Source organism: Pyxicephalus adspersus, chromosome 6 (genome assembly GCF_032062135.1).
Source record: "Pyxicephalus adspersus chromosome 6, UCB_Pads_2.0, whole genome shotgun sequence".
NCBI lineage: Eukaryota > Metazoa > Chordata > Amphibia > Anura > Pyxicephalidae > Pyxicephalus > Pyxicephalus adspersus.
In genome coordinates, this window is record NC_092863.1 from 353,557 (window position 1) to 368,270 (window position 14,714).

Here is a 14,714-nt window from a genome sequence, read left to right on the forward strand (position 1 = left end):
AATATAAGGGGTAATATACAATGGGGGTATAACACTATATTAAATGAGGTAAAATTTAGGAATTGGGGTATAACACTATATTAAAAGGGGTAATATTACACAATGGGGGCATAACACTATATTATAAGGGGTAATATACAATGGGGGTATACCACTATATTATATGAGGTAATATAACACAATGGGGGTATAACACTATATTATATGAGGTAATAGTACACAATGGGGGTATACCACTATATTGTATGAGTTAATATAACATATTGGGTTATAACACTATATTGTGTGAGGTAATAATAAAGAATGGGGGTATACCACTATAATATATGAGGTAATATTACACAATGGGGGTATAACACTATATTGTATGAGGAAATATTACACAATGGGGGTATAACACTATATGGAGTAATATTACACAATGGGTTAAAACACTATATTATATGAGGTAATATTACACAATGGAGGTATACCACTATATTCTATGAGGTAATATAACACAATGACTTATAACACTATATTGTATGAGGTAATTTGGGTATAACAAAACATTATTTGATATACAGTACTACTACAAATTTATTATAAAAAATGATACAATTGTATAAGGTGTTACACATACTACATACCACAGTAAATTACCAGCAACAAAAATGGCGTCCAGTTTGTGTCGGTGGGTGGAGTTTTAGGTTTCCCCGCCCAGGCGCGCAGCATTCTGGGAGGGGAGGGACCAAAGGAAGGTATTATTAGGAGACGACGAAGCGCGGCGAGCGCCATCTTGTTTTGTTTGTGTATCGAAGTGGTTTGCAGTTGGTAAATCGGGTTGTACATCGGAACGGAAAGGCGTCATGGGCAGAAAGAAGAAGAAGCAACTGAAGCCTTGGTGCTGGTATCCTTGTCTGTGTATTGCGGTGGGGTTTGCTGCTTTGGCCTGCTCCTTCATATGACCTCATACAACATGGCGGTGAGACGTGTGCGGCGAGGCCTTGTTGTGTGATAGAGAATGTCTGAGGTGATGAGAGATAATGTGTGTGATCGGCTGTAACATGGGCCTCATAGGAGCCATTCCTGTGTCACAATGTAATATATGGGGTGTATGGTAATAGGGGGGGGTATGGTAATAGAAGGGGATGTAATATATTGGGTTGTATGGTAATAGGAGTGGCATTTATTGAAATATTGGGATGTATATCCTGCTAGAGGGGTGGCTGTAGATCATTGTCTATGGATGTGGGTGATGGGTGGGTGGTTGTTGTCCCCTCGTCATGTACGTCATATGTCTGTGGATCGGGGTAGATGTGGGCTGTGTATTGACCCCTCATCATGTCTGCAGACAGAGGTGGTCTGCTCCCAGCAATATTCCTTGTGACCGGTTTCTTCATATTGAGATCGGTGTAGGAGTCTGATTTGTGTTTTTTGGAGGGTTTCCCCTAAGCAGCAATCCCCCTGGAAGGTTTGAGGTATTGTACCCCTTTCTACATTCTGCATATTTATACAAAGTTTTTTTCTGACTTCTGTAAGTTTTGTAGTTCCTTCTCTGGAAGCGTCCTATAACAATAACCTGTAAACTATACTAAACATGCAATGCTTGCTCCTATGTACAATTCACTGATTGAGTCTTCATTTCAAATCTCCCTGTGGCATACCTTGGATCCAAAGCAGCATGTAAATCTGATTCCAGCCTTATTACAGAAGGGACAGGCAATGCTCTGTAATAACACCCACCTATTGGTAATCTTCTAGAAAACACGGAGCTGCGGATGTCTGGGGTATCCGATCATGTCTTGCAGGTGGTGTGATGAGTGAATGTCACTCTGGCTGGGGCAGATATGATGTCTGAGTACCCGGCTCCAGAAATCTGGTACATGGTAAATATTTCAGATGGCAGAATACCCGTCCCTTCAGCAATAAATGATCGGTCTGCTTGCAGTTTATTATGAAGGTAAAAGGTTTTTGGTGGTTGTTCTTGTCCAGTACCTGCCTGGGTGTGAATTGTAGTAGTAGTTACAAGTCTATACATCTATACAAGTCACGGTACTTAGAATTACATTACACTTACATTGGTAGTGTGGTATAAATACACATGCAGACTTTATCGTGTGTGTATAGTTTTGTACAACACGTATGTGCGTGCATCCTATGTGTGTAATATGCAGCAAGGTATTCTTGTATCCGTGTCCAGCTAGAATAAAACTTTGCCATGGAGATTCCTTAACTGATTCCCAGGTACTGTAACAGGGACTTTGACGATGAGAAGATCCTCATTCAACACCAGAAGGCCAAACATTTCAAGTGTCACATTTGTCACAAGAAGTTGTACACTGGGCCTGGCCTGGCTATCCACTGCATGCAGGTTAGTTATCAGATGTTGTCTTCTTAGTCTGGAATATCCTGGGAGGTTGCCTAATTCTCTGTTTCTGCAGGTTCATAAAGAGACTATAGATGCCGTACCTAATGCCATCCCAGGGCGCACAGACATTGAACTTGAAATTTATGGCATGGAGGGCATTCCTGAGAAGGATATGGAGGAAAGGAGACGCATGCTGGAACAAAAGACACAAGGTATGGATGGCGACATTACTAGTACCACCCTTGCCCTATGCTGATATCTGGATGTTGTCATATTCTAATTGTGTATTTACAGTGGATGGACAGAAAAAGAGACAAGACGACTCAGATTATGATGACGATGATGACTCTGGCCCTTCATCCTCTTTTCCTCCACAGATGCAGCCCCAGCAAGGCTATATGCAAGCCATGGCTCAGCCAGGGCTCCATGGCTTGACAGGTGCTCCTGGCATGCCCCCAGGTAACTTGGTTCATGTGTGTTGGATAGGGATATCCACATTGATTGTGATTGCAGCATTCCCTGTACTGTGATGGGCGTCACAATTTTTTTTTTAATGTTGGACACCATGTGTTTAAATGTTCCCATTTCTGTTATGTGTGGTGTTTGTCAGTTGTTAATTGTGCCCAAGTGGCAAACAGTATTCTGAAGCTTGTATACAAGGAATGCTTTAACAGTTATCTATATTGATAGCCTGCCACCTGAAATTTCACATCAATCCTTTTTTGTCTACAGGAATCCCACCACTGATGCCTGCTGTGCCACCAATTATGCCTGGAATTCCCCCAGTCATGCCAGGGATGCCTCATGGGTTAGTATGTTTTTAGAATTGTCAGTGTTAGGGCAGATAAAAGATCAACAATATTTTCTTTGCATATGCATGTTGACAAAGTGGCCCTTTCAATTTGCTCCATTAGCTGCTTGATTTGCATGTCTTTATCCAATAAAACGTCCAGCCAATGTGTCCAATGGTGTAGGGTATTCACTTGAATAGTCATCATATTTATTGGCTTGGTATTGAGTTGCAGCTCTGACACAATATGGCACAGACCAGCATTTACCTGGATGGCAGTCTGTCCTTATACCCTACACGCCAGTGTCTTTTACCTCTCAGAATCTTATGGGCTAATTATGCTAATCATATTGGGTTAAGTTTTGGTATAGGTTTTTGTATACTTCATCAGTTTTGAAACTATTTGCAAAATAAGTATAGTTAGCTCAAAAAATGCTCACATGGCATAGCTCATTCCTGCTTTTGGATTTTTTCCTTAGGATGTTGCCAATGGGCAGCATGATGCACCATGCCCCAGGAATTCCCCCTATGATGGCCGGCTTACCTCCAGGTATGTCATCTTTTGTTGTGGACTGGTTCTAGTTTGAAGGTGTCAGATTTGCTCAGTTCTATAATACTTAATTTTAGGTGTCCCTCCACCAGTAGGACCTCGGCCCGGTATGCCAGCCACAACACCAACGCAGCAAGTCTCTGCTCCAGGTGTAAGCGGACTTCATACACCCAGTACATCTTCCCCTGCTGTGCAGTCTATGCCTAAGCCACTCTTTCCCAGTGCTGGACAGGTAAGTACCTTCTGAAGAGTTTATTATTCTCCAAGCTGTTCCACAGCTTTGTTTTACATATATTAAACTTACTGAATATTAGATATGTATTGTAATCCGGGTTCGATTTTCTGGATGAGTTTCACTTGTGTGAACAGCCTAAGACTTCTGTATGACAGGTTAAACAAGCCTCAATGTTAGCCAAAATGTACTTTGCACTTTTCCTTGGCCACATCCTCCATCTTGTGTTCCTTTCTTCTGCACAACACAACAGTTCAGATTTGGGATTAGGAAGTGCTGGCAATCCAGAAAGATATGTACACATTACAGGCAGGGTTATCTGTAGATTGTTGTCCTCATCCTCCTGCACCATTTTCATCCCACTGATATAGCAGTCTACATAAAGTGAGCAATGCTGCTACCCAATTACAAAAAGCTCCATTGGACATCACTGGTTATTTCTGGGATTTCATAGTGCAGATGTATTTAAGTTCTGCAGTACATATTTATTGGCAGGTCATAGTTGTAGGTATTACATATTCAAGGGTTTTGAGGTGTTTTCTGGTTGGCGAGCAGTATTGACTTGCCACTTTGTATTTTGATGTTTTGGCCATAGTGCAGACATAGCTTGCCTGTTTAGTATTCCTGCAAAGTATGGATGGAATAAATGGTAGCACAGCTCTTGTATCCTGTAGTTGTATGGGTAAAGTGTGAGTGCAGACTTATTATTCTGTAATCCTACCAATGGAATAATGCCCTGTTGTATTTTTATATGTGAAGCCATGACCTGTCTTATCTCTTGGTAGAAGTGCAGTTTTATTGGGTTTAGTGAGCTTTGGTATGTGAGGATTATAAACCTAAAGGGTCAAATGTGAGCAGGCATCTTTTCTAGATGGTAAAATGCGTCTGTATGAAGTGTACTTCCAGTGAGCAGATGTCTCTTGTGTGCTGGATTTCTGTGAGTTGTGGTCTCTTCACTGCTTCCTTTTTTTGTGCTGCAGATGGGATCACCCGTCACAAGCTCAACTACATCGTCCTCCAATTCGGAGACCCTTTCTGCACCTGCTAAAGCCCTCTTTCCCAGTGCTGCACAAGTATGCAGGATATTGCAGTATTTAATGTTTGCTTCACAAATTAACCCTTTACACTTGTCCTATTGTACAGTAAAAAGTCTAAAGGGTTAATGCATGCTATGGGCAAAGTATGGACTGGACAGATAGTGGCTTATTGCATGGGTATCAGTAGATCTTACCACCCAAAGCCTTCATCCTGCTGAAGGGATGACAGACAACTGAACATCCACAGTGAACCTTGATTAAATTAAGGCTGGAATTTTATGGGCATAATAGCCTTTAATATGACCCCTTCCCTTATGGGTACAAGTGTCTTGTACCTTTGATTTAGGGGATCTGTGCATGCTTTAATTTAAACATTGCCATCCCTTCTGTGACTGGGGGATTTGGTGCTGTTTATTGGATCCTTAGTGCATTAACTGCTGTGTGTGGTCTTGCTTTGCTTTTTGCTTAATTCTAGTCTGTTTTCTCATTTTTCCTATTAGTAACATTTTCTTCCTTTCCAGGCGCATTCAGCAGTGTCAGGCCCAGTGGGAACAGACTTCAAACCCTTGAACAGTGTTGCAGCTACGACGACAGAACCTCCTAAACCAACATTTCCCGCTTATACTCAGTCCACCATGTCAACCACTAGCACCACCAATAGCACTGCTGCTAAACCATCTACTTCCATAACAAGTAAGCCTGCTACCCTGACTACTACTAGTGCTACTAGTAAGTTGATCCATCCCGATGAGGATATCTCACTGGTAAGTGTGGGCTCTTCCGGTCTCTTCTTTTTGCCATGACAGTACTAGTGTTACTGTAATCTTTTAAAATGGCCTTATACTCAATCAGAACTTTTTTGTGTCTGCATCCTGTGAGTCTTATTGCATTCTACTTTTTACTCTTTTCAGGAAGAGAAACGTGCCCAGCATCTGAAATACCAGCGTAATCTTCCACGACCGGGCCAGGCTCCTATTGGTAGCATGGGAGGTTCAGGTGTCGGACCTCTAGGAGCTCTCATGGCACCACAGCCAGGAATTCCACCGCAGCAGCCCGGCATGAGGCACCCTTTACCACCTCATGGTAAGTGCTGTCTTAAGCTAGACGTACATAGAATTAATGACTAACCTGACTTAATCTGTGGTTGAGTGCCTGTTGTGTGTAATTGTATCCAATTGCTGTCTTTCCTTAGGTCAGTTTGGTGCCCCACATCAGAATATGTCTGGATTCCACCCAGGAGCAATGCCACCCTTTGGACAAGCACCTCCCATGGTTCCACCTTATCAGGGGGGTCCTCCTCGGCCTCTGATGGGAATGCGACCTCCTGTAATGTCTCAAGGTGGCCGCTACTGACCGTGCTGCACTGTTAATAGGTTTGGAGATTAAAGCTTTCTTCTCACCTTGTGCTGTGTATATAGCCGCGCTCCATCTCTCGCATACCAGGAACTGTTGGACATTTTTACTTTAGGGGTGGGAATTTTTTTTATTTCCGGGGAGGTGGTTTAGGGACATAAGAGCCGACATTTTCATGATCTTGCAATTTATACTGTATGGCTTCTTTTCCATCTAGGTTATTAGAAGTGGCGTGTAGTAAATATGGTTCAATTGTGAAGGCGCCATATACCAGGCAAAAGGCAAGTTCTGTAACATTACTTTGCTCTTTTTGAGGCCTTCACAGCTCTTCTGGGCTGTTGGACTTCTGGTCCCCAACCGTTGTTGGTGAGGGCCATAACTGTTGTATCTTGATGTCCTTGACTGACCTCCGTGTATTGTTAACTATGTAATAAAATGGAAGAACACTTTGACTTTCTGTTAATTGTCAGCTGTGGAGCAGCTCTGAGGTTGGTACAGATGCATGTCACTCAGCACACATGACACATGCTGTGACTTACTAAATAGGGGAGATCTATCAATCGGGAGAATCTTAGAAACGCTTAACAGACACCTGCATGCACTTACTGAGGAGGGGGGATACATAGGAACTTTAAAACCCCCTTGTATTTTAGATCTTGTGTATATTTAGGTACACTAGATTGTATATTTTGTCACTCGGAGCATCTTACATACCGCAGAGCAATGTTAATGGATTGCGATGGCAAAATATATGTTCCCTGTCTGATATGTGTAACATTTTCTAATTACCAATAGCAGTTTACGTCACAGTTGAATTTTATAAGACAGCAGAAATGATCTTATACTAATGTTATAAAGCATGTGCATGTCCTAATCTGCAGATCTTCCAGTAAAGCACATGTAGCATGTTTCTGCTAAATCATACAGCAGCCTTTCAGTGTTCATTAAGCTGCAGCTTTCAGCTAAGATGCCCTTATGAGGCTTACATAAGTTGGTAAATCTCCCCTAGTAAGCCAGCTGCATGACTTGTATAGAGATTTTCTCATAGACCTGTACAGTAGCCAGTCACATGCCCCTGTATCCAGTGTTTAGACTTCTTACCTTCTAGTTCTAGGGCCCCAATTTCCTGGTGGCACCTGTACAGGTCTGCCTACTTTGTGGTGATTGGGGTAATGACAGTAATTTGTATGTGGGGGGGGGGGTACTGGTTCCATTGAGTAAACTGATTAGTAATCCATGGATCTGTACACTATGCATGTTTTTCACAGCTCTGAACAATTTTCTAAAATTGGCCTTTTTCTTCTCCCTATAGCACTGCCCTAGCACAGGCTGAGGCTGAGTCAGTGTTGCCCTTTTCAGTCTGAGGCAAGTGGCATTTATTTTATCTGGGGGCCTTCACAGCTTTAGCTGTTGGATATATATGTCCCCAAACTTGCAGCAAGTTTGGTGAAGGCTCCTAATATTGTCTTATATAGGGATACAGCTAATGATCTGATGTTGTCTAGTGTTATTAGATTTCATTGCTGCGAAGAGCCCTCGTCACTGCCATAGCAGTCTTGTGAGGAAAGTTCAGTAGCTCATTGTGCCAATGTGTAATACTGTAAAAGTTATGAGCTACTGCACTTTGTATGTTCACCAACGAGGAACTCCAGACTAACAGCTAAATAGTTTAATACCTTTATAATGGTTTTCCATGTCAAAGGTTTTTATATATTATCAGCTGTTCTCATACTTCACTGCCAGAAATATCACTTCATTTTCCAGTGTATGATCACCTATCCAACAGACTGCCAGTATTGCCAGTGTCTGGGTTGAACCCGGAATTGTCATCTGGCTGTGCAGTGTGCTGTGTATATATAAACTATGAATGGTTTGGAAGCAAACATTTTAAAGGTTTTGCTGGAGTTATTTTGAAGCAATATATAAATGGAGTTGGATGTTGGCAGTTCAGACCCCAGTAAACCTATCCTGCAAAGGTTTTCACAACTGTCAGTACTGGCTCTAAGAATGAGTTCTGTGTTGTGACCAATTTCATGATCTCCTCAATATTACACAATGAAGTATTAAGGACTCCTTAGCCCCATTGGGGTACTATCAATATGTAAGTCATTTCTTGGTGAAGCTTGCTTATGTGACACATTTGCTCATTCAATAAAGTTTTCTGACTGGGATTTTGGTGATCACTTTCTTAGTTTCAAAACTGTAATATGTTCATACTTCACCTATCACCTCCTCTTAGGCCTCCATAAGAATCCATTATCTGCTGGTCTTCAGCAAGTCTGGAGTTTTTTATTGTGACATGTGGGAATCCTTCCAGGCCAATATATTGTGTATTCATCCTCAGTGTGTGCACACTAGCTACTGTTTGTGTGCAATGTGTACAAGAATCTCATAACTTTGAAACCTTTAACATACTCTGCTTCAAGGAAACAAGGCTTCACCCAGCAGCTTTTGGTACCCTTTGCTTTACCAGAAATCTGGTCCATATTGACATTCCTAGGTAGACATTTCTAGGTATTTGCAGGTGTCCTGTGTAGTGTTAGCCCAGCTTTCACCATAGCATGCATGCAAGGAGGGGAGTGTAAGCAGTCTGGGCTCAAAGGAAATGTGCTGAATGACTAGTCATTGCTTGAAGAGGATCACCAGTGGTGGACCAAGGAGGTTGGGGACCATGAAGAGCATCTAGATGGGTAAGGATTGGTCAAAGGCGGTACATGGGATTCTGATACAAGTGGGCTATGCTGTCAGTTTTTGAGCATTTAGGGAACAAACAACTCGGCAAGCATTACTTGGTGCTGGATGAGCTAGCCTTTCCCTACTGCACTACCAGCATGTCTATAGTTTTTCTTTAAGACTTCCTGGGTCCCTGGAATACCTGCAATCACTGGGCCCCACTTAGGCACTTCTGCAACTGCTAAGTAGATTGGCTGCAGGCTGTCTTCCAGGTCTAAAGCGGTTGGCATCAATGATGGCACTGGGGGCCTTCATTGTTATAAGTTAGTTCATTTTCTTGACTTTTGGTCAATTTAACTCCAATAGTGTTTGTGAATGCAAGTGGCTTCACTTACTTTTGAGCTAGGTGCCTGAAGCACAATATAGTATGTTCTGACCTATTTAAACAATCTGATATTTGCAAGAACCTTCTTCCAGTTTCCTATAATAACAATATGAAGAATGTAATCTGCAGGTTTTGGGAGTTGTATATCAACATCCTGGAATTTAGTTGTCCATCACAAGACCATTTAGAAGAATCCCAGGGCATTTTCTTTGGATGCAGTTAGGTTTGTTGTAAAAAAAAAAAAAAAGCGGTGGCAGAAGACTTTCGGCTATTTTTTTCCTGAGTAGAACGTTGGCTGAACACATTTTAGGCATGAGCATTTGGCAGATGGGCTCTCAGTCATTCATTTAGAGAATCGTGATTTCTGCCCAGGGTGTTCAGGACCTATCACAGGTGGGAAATGTTGAATGCTGACCTCCAGAACCCAAATTCAACAAACTAGTTTCAGTATAGGAGTTAAGAAGTTTAATCAATTGACATTTTGGGGGCTTATTAGGCTTTTTCCTCAATGTGCCTCCCCAGGTTTGCCTAGGCAGCTGTGGTACTCGTGGTTTGCTGCTTCCCACAGTTGTGCTTTTTAGAACTTTGTCCATAGCACACTTCGGTACACGAGTCTGCATTTTTTCATCTTATTTCCTTCATTTTAGGATTTTTGAGGGGGTAAACTTGGTTCTTCTAGTTGGTCCACCCATTTTGTGGAATCCACTTCTAGTAGTTTTTACCCTTCAGCATCCTAGGTTTGTGCCCATCAGGGAGAGGTTCTCCTTGCACTTATTAAGTTTCTGAACTGGAGACCCTGTCTTGAACATTTGTTTTCTCTATTACATGAAGTGGGAACAAGGCTTTAAACCTGCCTCTAACTTTTTTGGGGGCTCCTAATGACAATCACCCAAGCCTGTGCTTTAAGGAAGGGCCTCTTTTTAAATACGAAACATTCCACTGCAGCATAAACTAATAGTATCAGAATCCCATGTTCCCTCAAAAGGTTTAAAGGAACTAAACCCGGCTGACTTCGTGGTTCCAGTGTCAGGGCTTTGCCATCTTCCTTTTATTGATCAGCTGTGCCTGAATGACGTAACTCCTGCACAGATATGTGCGACTTCATTCATCACAGCACATGCAAGAGAAGCCAGGATTGCCGAGTTTCCCTGGCAAGCAAAGCTGATGCTGTTTGCTCAGGACACAATACTGCAGTAAGGTATGTTGCCTGTCTTTCTGCAATAATGGAATGCCTGACCATACAAACTTTAGGATTACAGCATGTAAAGAAGTTTTTTCTTTGGCTGTTAGCTTTGCAAAACTGTATATAACTTTGCTTTTTGCATCTCGGCTAGATAGGGAGACTGGTGCACAAATGGATGGCTCTAGTCAAGAATATAGGTTATTCTATTATGTTTACTGTGCTAAGCTAGTGCGTCGTTAGGGGATGACTTTTGTTTCTCCTCCATAAGTTTGCCCTGGAGCTGCACTCCCCTGTCATTCGGAAACACCAATTATCAAATGACTTTTCATAGATGGTATCTTTGTATGTATGTGTTGTGATCCATCAGTGCTGATAGGTTAACATTGCTCTGCAATTTGACGGGGTGCACTTTTTGCAATGTGAGCTACAAATACAAGGATTAAGGACCATTGTCTTGGCTAAATGTCTGAGCACAACCCTTTGTTAGATACATATTGATTTCCCAAGGTAAACTGCCTTGCTCCAATTTTAAAGGAAATTCATCTTTTGAAAACTAGTATATGCTAATGTACAGTTTGCTTGTGGAGAGGACAGCAAGCTCTGAATTACAGGTAGAATCAACATTTCACTAAGAGCCAAAGCTTCCTATGGTATATTGAACAGATCAATAGGGAAAAAGTAATATGATCACACACACATCTAACGGTAACTGTACAGAATGTAGCTGGTAAGGTTCGTGTTATATGGTGGTTGTGATGAGTCCGGTGTGACAATTGTGTGACGATTATGGGTGCAGTACCGATGTACACAACTCCTCAGTTAACGCTTTGTTTCTGTTAATTCAGCCCGTTACTGGTAGAGAAGATTTGAGCTCAGCACTGCCAGTACAGGTTAGTTTTCATCTGTAAGTACCGTTTGTATTTCTTTCTAACTTACACTCTGTACCATGTAGGAAGAGGGCCTCATGTGACGGGATAAATACAATCACAAGCACAGTGACGGAAGCCTTGGGAATGAAACTCTTGAGGCTGCCAACACTGTGTAGGTGATGTCTATACAGATGTGTTTGTATATTGTGTACCTAGGACTGGCACTCCATGTGTATTAGGATAAACTGTCAGTGTAGACACTGCTATGCTAACATGTGCATGTCCTTTGTGCTTCTAATGTCTGATTGTGTGCTGTGTGCCTGTTTAATTAGATTTAAACCAGTAAAACAAGTATTTTTTTTATATGGTACCAGGATGCTGGGCTTTCTTTAGAGCAACTAGTGTACTGAGATTTGATTGGTTGATATGGGTTGATTTCATACCCAGCCTTTGTGATTCTGTATTTGGGTATATAATTGACCTTCCAGTCAGGATTATAGCTGATAATTCACACATTACTAGTACATTGCTGAGGTGGTGCACATTCAGGTCTATGACACTATATTGGTGATGTACCCTCATTTACCTCTGCCAGAAAAATGAAATTATAAGTATTATCTGTTGTAACTGCAAATTACTTAGAAGAATGGCCTAGTAACTTACTGCACCTTCCTCCCCTCCCTTACTGTAACAATGGTGTTACCTATATCATTCCCATTTCCCTTCTTCCACTTGAGCAATGGCTCTGTAACTACTCCCTGAACCCCATCATTGCTGCTGAAACTTTAACACCCCCATTCCTATTCCCCACTGATACAGTGGTACTGTAATAGCTCCCAATATTGTGTTTCCCAGTTATTCCTACTTGAGGTGTTCCCCTCTGATTTGTAAAGTGGCCACAATACTGTAATTTTCTATCAGACTGGCAAATGAAACCTGAACAAGATTGCAGTTTATATGAGCACCTGAGATGGCCATCTTGGTTTCCCATCCTACTGTATCACCTGCTACCACATTCAATTATTTTGTTAGTTTAGTTGGGCAGATAATCTGCAGTATTAGTTCTGATTATTCCTCTCCATTATCTTATTGGTTGTCCTTGACTCAGATCAGATAACATGGATGATTGTACATGTCATTGCCAATATCAACCAATCAGTCCATTAGATTACTAGTTTAGTTGCTTTGACTACTCTACAGCCTTGGTGTTCCTAGAGAAAGGATCACTAGAGATCTCTACCTGTACAGGATTTTTGTACAACTTGTGCCTGTTATCTAACTGTAATACAGTGCGGCTTCTTTAGAGACCCATGTGTTGCTGTCAGCTTGTCTTCACCAGGATCTTGTGGTTTGTGTAGGAAGCATTAATACCCTGACAGGTAAGTGGTGTTACATTGATGGGTAAGTACTGTAAAGTTATATTTGTGGTAAATACATTTTTCTGCTATTAACATTCATTTTTGCTCTGACCTGTTCAGTGCACTTTGCAGCACACCCAGCAGTACTCAGAATTATTCTGCCATGTACATTATTGCTCCTGCATGGATGTTCATTGTTTGTTCTCTGATCTAGAAAACCTTAGCAGGTAACATCTAGAGTGAAGAAGCTTGATTAAAGTAAATGTTGCATTATGATTTCATGATTAAGCTCTCCATATGTAAAACTGCCCCGCTGTTGCCACCCTGTCATCCTATTGTGTCCTACTTGTCCGTGGTTGCTATGAAGTTGCCAGAAATGATGGGCAATGCACATAGAATGCATTGCCTGCTTTAGAATGGAACACAGCACAGTCTGCCCTTTAACAGTCCTACTACGTATTAAACCTTCCAGTAGATTGCTGGAAGTTGTGCAGTGGATGCACAATGTTTGGCCTAGGAATGACGAAAGCTGGAGAAGTGACTAAACCACCACATTAAGTTTACCATTGTAAGGTAAGTGTCCACAGGCATTTATCTCGGAATGCGCTTCAATCACAAGTCACCAAAATCCTATTTATTTTTGATAAGTGGTATTCATGGCAGATCTGAGGTCTTTGCACTATGAAATGTTTAGTAGCATTTGAACTGTAGGCAGTGCAGGTTAGAAGCATATGAATAGCAAAGTATTTGCATGTTAATGGCTGTTCAAACCCTTACAGGGCTGCTATGCAAACTAAGTGGAATAGAAATGCTCATGAACAATTACCCCTAATGGGGTTTTATAGTCCAAGTAAACCTAGTTCACACACTTAAACCCTCAACACTATACTGAATTTTCACATTACTGGCCATTTTGGGCTCAGCCATATAGTTCATTGTGGCCCAAATAAATCGGTGTTTAGAGGCGTTATTGATGGGGCCATTGTTAACCTTTAAGCAAGTGTCTGTGTGAATTTAGCTTTACTTGAAATGACCTTCAGTATGAGATGGACAATTGTCAGAACCATTCTGTAATCTTATTTGTTTTTTGGGCCTATAGAAAATCACACCAGCTGTATAATATAGGCTACATTTATGACTGTTTCTTTGTAATGTACACTTGTAATTGCTCAGAATGAACCCTTCATGGATCAGTCGATGGATTGCTCAGCATTGGCCTTTAAATTTCCTTGTTCCTGATGTGTTTATGGATGGCTTGGAAGGCACATGAGCTTGGCAGGCAGCACAAGCATGGGATTGGTATTTGGGGTATTACTTAAAAATTATCAGGTGAGCAGTGCAAATGTATCTTGGTGTGATCATGGCTTGCTATGGAGTGCAATCATTTTATGTTCTGTGAACTTTTTTCAATAAAGAAATATTTGTTGAATGTTTCATTTTCCTTTTTGAATTGACAAGTCATTTATGATTGTGGATTGTAGGTGAATAATACAATAGATATATTTTATTTTGTGCTGCGGATTCCTATATGTCAGCTTCAGAGGCCTCTAGCATTCCCCTCAGGGGTGTGCAGGGTTCTGCATACAGGATGTGTACACTTCTAGGCTTGCTAATTTAACAATTTATAAAGTGATGAACTCTCGTTCCTCCTTTGCACTGACATTTTCCTATTACATTTCCTTTCATTCCAACATGGCAGTATACAGAGGCCTTTTGGACAAAGGAAACTTGGTCTTCAGTATCTGATTACAACAATTGTAAAGTTTCACAGAAATCTATTGGGACCTTTTCCCTCACTGCTCCCTTATGACCATTTTTAATATATACATACATTGTAAGGGCATAATTAGGTATAAGTGTCTGGGACATTAAATGTTTTGGTGTATTTACATTACAATGCTATGACGTGATAATTAGGTTCCCCGTCAATTTTA

General features: G+C 41.3%; 1 protein-coding gene across 8 annotated transcripts; it reads left to right on the forward strand.

Annotated features, from left to right (window-relative positions):
- The first annotated feature begins 733 nt into the window (after window positions 1–733).
- ZNF207 (zinc finger protein 207) lies at window positions 734–14,209 on the forward strand. 8 transcript variants are annotated; one of them, XR_011921226.1, is made up of 14 exons: window positions 734–889; window positions 2,227–2,353; window positions 2,424–2,562; window positions 2,645–2,809; window positions 3,083–3,158; window positions 3,620–3,690; window positions 3,768–3,922; window positions 4,903–4,995; window positions 5,481–5,723; window positions 5,871–6,042; window positions 6,152–6,593; window positions 7,625–7,677; window positions 11,399–11,443; window positions 12,713–14,209. XR_011921226.1 is itself a non-coding variant. In XM_072414052.1 (12 exons), exons 1-11 carry the CDS (start codon window positions 849–851, stop codon window positions 6,310–6,312), a joined length of 1,443 nt encoding a protein of 480 aa, XP_072270153.1. In that variant the 5' UTR covers window positions 734–848; the 3' UTR covers window positions 6,313–6,332; window positions 6,530–6,764. The 8 variants fall into 8 exon arrangements, 4 of the variants coding, with proteins under 4 accessions (XP_072270153.1, XP_072270152.1, XP_072270154.1 ...); XR_011921227.1 differs by having other exon boundaries at window positions 12,727–14,209; XR_011921228.1 differs by having other exon boundaries at window positions 6,152–6,332; window positions 6,530–6,593; window positions 11,399–14,209.
- The last annotated feature ends 505 nt before the right edge of the window (window positions 14,210–14,714 follow it).

What these genes read in the sequence shown, in the direction of transcription:
- ZNF207 (XM_072414051.1), top strand. Translation starts at nt 849, where the DNA reads ATGGGCAGAAAGAAGAAGAAGCAACTGAAGCCTTGGTGCTG. An exon ending in GCTGGAACAAAAGACACAAG is followed by an intron (nt 2,563 to 2,644) that starts GTATGGATGGCG and finishes GTGTATTTACAG; the next exon opens with TGGATGGACAGAAAAAGAGA. An exon ending in CCGATGAGGATATCTCACTG is followed by an intron (nt 5,724 to 5,870) that starts GTAAGTGTGGGC and finishes TACTCTTTTCAG; the next exon opens with GAAGAGAAACGTGCCCAGCA.